General features: G+C 45.2%; 1 protein-coding gene across 1 annotated transcript in view; it reads right to left on the reverse strand.

Annotated features, from left to right (window-relative positions):
• The window catches only part of LOC311114575 (F-box/LRR-repeat protein 18-like), a gene marked incomplete at its 3' end in the record, with an annotated part of 15,992 nt that extends 10,421 nt beyond the window's left edge, over positions 1–5,571 (reverse strand). Inside the window, exon 1 of the mRNA XM_084189816.1 lies at positions 4,481–5,571. Coding sequence (XP_084045942.1) covers positions 4,481–4,540 — 60 coding nt within the window. The remainder of the gene's footprint in view (positions 1–4,480) is intronic.
• Between the last annotated feature and the right edge of the window lie 331 nt (positions 5,572–5,902).

Raw genomic sequence — 5,902 nt, forward strand, 5'->3', positions numbered from 1 at the left:
CTCCCTACACTGGGTCTGGTTCCAGGACTCCCTACACTGGGTCTGGTTAGAGGACTCCCTACACTGGGTCTGGTTCCAGGACTCCCTACACTGGGTCTGGTTCCAGGACTCCCTACACTGGGTCTGGTTCCAGGACTCCCTACACTGGGTCTGGTTAGAGGACTCCCTACACTGGGTCTGGTTCCAGGACTCCCTACACTGGGTCTGGTTCCAGGACTCCCTACACTGGGTCTGGTTCCAGGACTCCCTACACTAGGTCTGGTTCCAGGACTCCCTACACTGGGTCTGGTTCCAGGACTCCCTACACTGGGTCTGGTTCCAGGACTCCCTACACTAGGTTTTTCAGCGGCAGGGACTGGGAGACTAGTCGGGATCGAGGGAAAGATGAATGGAGCAAAGTACAGAGAGATCCTTGATGAAAACCTGCTCCAGAGTGCTCAGGACCTCAGACTGGGGTGAAGGTTCACCTTCCAACAAGACTACGACCCTAAGCACACAGCCAAGACAACGCAGGAGTGGCTTCTGGACAAGTCTCTGAATGTCCTTGAGTGGCCCAGCCAGAGCCCGGACTTGAACCCGATCGAACATCTCTGGAGAGACTTGAAAATAGCTGTGCAGCGACGCTCCCCATCCAACCTGACAGAGCTTGAGAGGATCTGCAGAGAAGAATGGGAGAAACTCCCCACATACAGGTGTGCCAAGCTTGTAGCGTCATACCCAAGAAGACTCGAGGCTGTAATCGCTGCCAAAGGTGCTTCAACAAAGTACCGAGTAAAGGGTCTGAATACTAATGTAATTGTGATATTTCAGTTTTTTATTTGTAATAAATTTGCAAAAAAATCTAAAAACCTGTTTTTGCTTTGTCATTATGGGATATTGTGTTTAGATTGATGAGGGGGAAAAAACAATTTTAAATAATTTTAGAATAAGGCTGTAACGTAACAAAATGTGGAAAAAGTAAAGGGGTCTGAATACTTTCTGAATGCGCTGTACATTTCTTTAACAGTAGATTCTTGGGCTTATCTTGGGCTAACGTCACACGTCTATCTAGCCCTGGTGTGGCAGCTGGCTAGCCAACTAGCTACTCGTCTTGTAGCTACTAGTGGTCCTCTGTAGCTCAGCTGGTAGAGCACGGCGCTTGGAACGCCAGGGTAGTGGGTTCGATCCCCGGGACCACCCATACACAACAAAAAAAAATAATGTATGCACGCATGACTGTAAGTCGCTTTGGATAAAAGCGTCTGCTAAGTGGCATATTATTATTTATTATTATTAGTCTGATTAATACACAATTAATGACACTAAGGCCTTCAAAGTCGTGTAAATGTTCAAGCGAGAATGATGAATAAAAATACATGTAAAACGTTTCTACATTTTACATTTCAGTCATTTAGCAGACGCTCTGGTCCCCCGTGGGAATCGAACCCACAACCCTGGAGTTGCAAACGCCATGCTCTACCAACTGAGCTACAACTCTACCAGTTGTCCTTCAGCTGCTCGAAATTTTAGACAAAACACCCACAGGAAAGTAAAGTATTGTTTCCCCAACCTTTTAGAGAGCGGTAGGTACAGTATAGACGGTCTACATCCTCTTTTGAGGCCTTCAAATTAAATATAAAATGGTGGTGGCAGCATCATGTTACGGGTATGCTTGTCACCGGCAGGGACTGGGGAGTTTATCAGGATCAAAAGAAATATGAAAGGAGCAAAGCCCAGGTAAAATAGTTAGAGGAAAACCCACTTCAGTCTTCTGAAAACCCTGGAATAGGGGTTTTACATTTTTCTGCAGGACAATTACACAAATTTTTATGCAAAAGACACAGCAGAACCGGCTTTCCAAGACATGTTGAGTGTTTCCTGAGTGGTCTAGTCTCAGTCGTGACAAATCTGCAACAACTAAAAAAAAAATAGTTTAAATATCGCAGTCCATCAATGATCCCCAACCAAATGTACTGAGCCTGAGCCATTCTGAGAAAACCTATGGATGTGTTGCCCTAAGAGTTGTGAAAAGTTTGTAGAAACTAAAAATTATTCACAGCTGTAAATGGCTTCCAAATGCACCAAGTATTAACTCAGGGTTAACTCAAACTAATAATAACTAATAAGTTATACATTAATAAAATAAATTAAATTAGGATATTTCCTTTTTTCTTCTTAATTTCAATTTCTTTCACTTTGAAAATGTGGATATTATATTTTAATATGGTTGTAAACAAATCTAATTGAATCTCTTTTTAGATGTAATTTTAAAGGGGTTCTATAGGCGCTGTAGATGACATGTATAGATGACGTCATCCTGATGACATCATCACGTGGTTCGGTTCGGCACGGATGTTCAGTTAGTTTCTATTGTCATGGCAATGCTCAATAAAATACAGAACATAAAACTAACTTTACCCCGGTGCCGAACAGAACCACATACACACAAAAGTATACACCCCTTCAAATTAGTGGATTCTATTTCAGCCACACCCGTTACTGACAGGTGTATCAAATCGAGCACAGAGCCATGCAATCTCCACAGACAAACATCTGGAGTAGAATGGCCCGTACTGAAAAGCTCAGTGACTTTAAAAACGTGGCTAGAGCTGCCCCGGTCACCCTGCTAGAGCTGCCCCGGTCACCCTGCTAGAGCTGCCCCGGTCACCCTGCTAGAGCTGCCCCGGTCACCCTGCTAGAGCTGCCCCGGTCACCCTGCTAGAGCTGCCCCGGTCACCCTGCTAGAGCTGCCCCGGTCAACCTGCTAGAGCTGCCCCGGTCAACCTGCTAGAGCTGCCCCGGTCACCCTGCTAGAGCTGCCCCGGTCACCCTGCTAGAGCTGCCCCGGTCACCCTGCTAGAGCTGCCCCGGTCAACCGTAAGTGCTGTTATTGTGAAGTGGAAAACTTCTAGGCGCAACAACGGCTAAGCCTCGAAGTGGTAGGCCTCACAAGCTCACAGAATGGGACCGCCGGATGCTGAAGCTCGTAAAAAATGATCTGTCCTCGGTTGCAACACTCACTACAGAGTTCCAAACTACCTCTGGAAGAAATGTCAGCACAAGAACTGTTCGTCAGGAGCTTCATGAAATGGGTTTCCATGGCCGAGCAGCTGCACACAAGCCTAAGATCACCATGAGCAATGCCAAGCATCGGCTGGAGTGGTGTAAAGCTCGCCGCCATTGGACTCTGGAGCAGTGGAAACGCGTTCTCTAGAGTGATGAATCACGCTTCACCATCTAGCAGTCCGATGGACTAATCTGGGTTTGGCGGATGCCAGGAGAACGCTACCTGCCCCAATGCATAGTGCCAACTGTAAAGTTTGGTGGAGATAGAATAATGGTCTGGGGCTGTTTTTCATGGTTCGGGCTAGGCCCCTTAGTTCCAGTGAAGGGAAATCTTAACGCCACAGCATACAAAGACATTCTAGATGATTCTGAGCTTCCAACTTTGTGGCAACAGTTTGGGGAAGACTCTTTCCTGTTTCTGCATGACAATGCCCCAGTGCACAAAGCGAGGTCCACACAAATGGTTTGTCAAGATCGCTGTCGAAGAACTCGGAAAAGCCCTGACCTCAACCCCAACGAACACCTTTGGGATTAATTGGAACACCGACTGCAAGCCAGGCCTAATCGCCCAACATCAGTGCCCGACCTGAATGGAAGAAAGTCCCCGCAGCAATGTTCCAACATCTAGTGGAAAGTCTTCCAAGAAGAGTGGGGACCAACTCCATATTAATGCCCATCATTTTGGAATGAGATGTTCGACGAGCAGGTGTCCACATACTTTTGGTCATGTAGTGTACCTAATTTACTACTCCTACTACTACGAGCAGGTGTCCACATACTTTTGGTCATGTAGTGAACCTAATTTACTACTACTACGAGCAGGTGTCCACATACTTTTGGTCATGTAGTGTACCTAATTTACTACTCCTACTACTACGAGCAGGTGTCCACATACTTTTGGTCATGTAGTGAACCTAATTTACTACTACTACGAGCAGATGTCCACATACTTTTGGTCATGTAGTGAACCTACCAGCTCTCTACAAAGTCGGGTAAACAATACTTTCCTACGGATATTTTGTCTCAAATTTCGAGAAGCTAAAGAACAAAATCACACAGACAACCGGTAGAGTAAGTTTAAATGTAATTTAATTGCACATTCTGGCTTGTAAAGGAACATTTACGACTGCAGGCATTTCGTTTCAGGCTGTAGTTATACACACACAAATACACACATTAATTGCGTATTACAGCCTGATTAAGCAGACTAACTACCGGCTATCAACAGCACACTTTCACCCACATCATACTCACGCAAATACCTTTATTAACCCTTTGACAACCGATACAAATGTAATAAAATCAAGACATTCAGCTTGATGACAAGGCAGCGCCAGTAGGCTAACGTTAGATAGCTAGCAAGCTAACACGGGTAGACAGCTAACAGCAGCTAGCTAGTTTTTTACTAACGTTACACCTGGTTTGTTCTACCAACCTGTACAATTTGATTGTCCATATCTTCTTCCAATACTCCTCCGTTTCCAGACGAACTCATTGTTGTGCCTGTTTTATCAGTGCATGTCTAGCTAGCTTCATGTGACAGCCGAGTTAGCTGGGACTACAGGAAGTGTTAGCTGGGACTACAGGAAGTGTCAGCTGGGACTACAGGAAGTAAAACGCTCGTCACTTGCTGTGTTTCATAATAATAATAAATAATAAGCCATTTAGCAGACGCTTTTATAAGGGAGATAACCACTACAGTTGGTCATGATATTACCTTCAGATTACTTTGCGGGAAGGTAACGTCATGACATTACCACTAATTACATTTACATTTTAGTCATTTAGCAGACTCTCTTATCCAGAGTGCATACATTATTTTTTCATACTGGCCCCCCGTGGGAATCGAACCCACAACCCTGGCGTTGCAAACGCCATGCCCTACCAACTGAGCTACATCCCTGCCGGCCATTCCCTCCCCTACCCTGGACGACGCTGGGCCACATTGTGCGCCGCCCCATGGGTCTCCCGGTCGCGCCCGGTTACGACAGAGCGACACGACCAATCCATTGTGTCGTGGTTGGTCGTGGTTACGAAACGTGTTTGCTGGGAGCCATTTCATTTCAGAAACCAGGCTTCCGTCCAACACGTTTATGCCTGGAAAGTACGTCGGATAAAAACAGCACATTTTATCGGTAAACTTTCCAAATTTCAACAAAACATACGCTAGACAAGTTGGTAAAGTGTATTGTGCGAGATATGGCGGTGGATTGATATAATAACCCGTATATCAAAGTACATTTGGAGTCACGCAATGATTTGTGTAGTCCGCGTCCTCCCCACTACGATTTGAGAAAGCGCGCAGTTTATTAGGCAGCGGTCAAATGAAATAAATTAACTTCGCAGGGTGGTTAAAGTGCACGGCGATGAGCTTGATGCTGCTTTCCAATAAATATCGAGGGGTCTTATTCTGGTGACATGATCGATGTTTGACAAATACAAATAATCTCGCTCTTTCGACCATAATAATCTCATGCAGGTTTATCTGCGATCTGTTGGCTAGACTGCAAGTGTCAAGACCAGAGGGCGCACATTCGCTATCCAACGCAACAGGATGTGGCCAAAGCGCCAGTAAACCCATTTAACTTGTATATTTTAGTCGGTTCATGGGAATTTAACCGCAAAAGTTATTTTTTTATGTGCATTATGTCATCACGCATCACCCCTTTTATCAGCAACAAGTCAATTTGATGGAAACATCCGGTGGGAAAAACGCGCATATTGTTTTTATGCAGATTTTAGAATATTCGCTTGAAAGGTTTCCATCCAATTGGCGATAGATTCCAAGGTTTCCATCCAATTGGCGATAGATTCCAAGGTTTCCATCCAATTGGCGATAGATTCCAAGGTTTCCATC

Source organism: Coregonus lavaretus (assembly GCF_964263955.1).
Source record: "Coregonus lavaretus genome assembly, contig: HAP1_SCAFFOLD_5977, whole genome shotgun sequence".
NCBI classification, from domain to species: Eukaryota; Metazoa; Chordata; class Actinopteri; order Salmoniformes; family Salmonidae; genus Coregonus; species Coregonus lavaretus.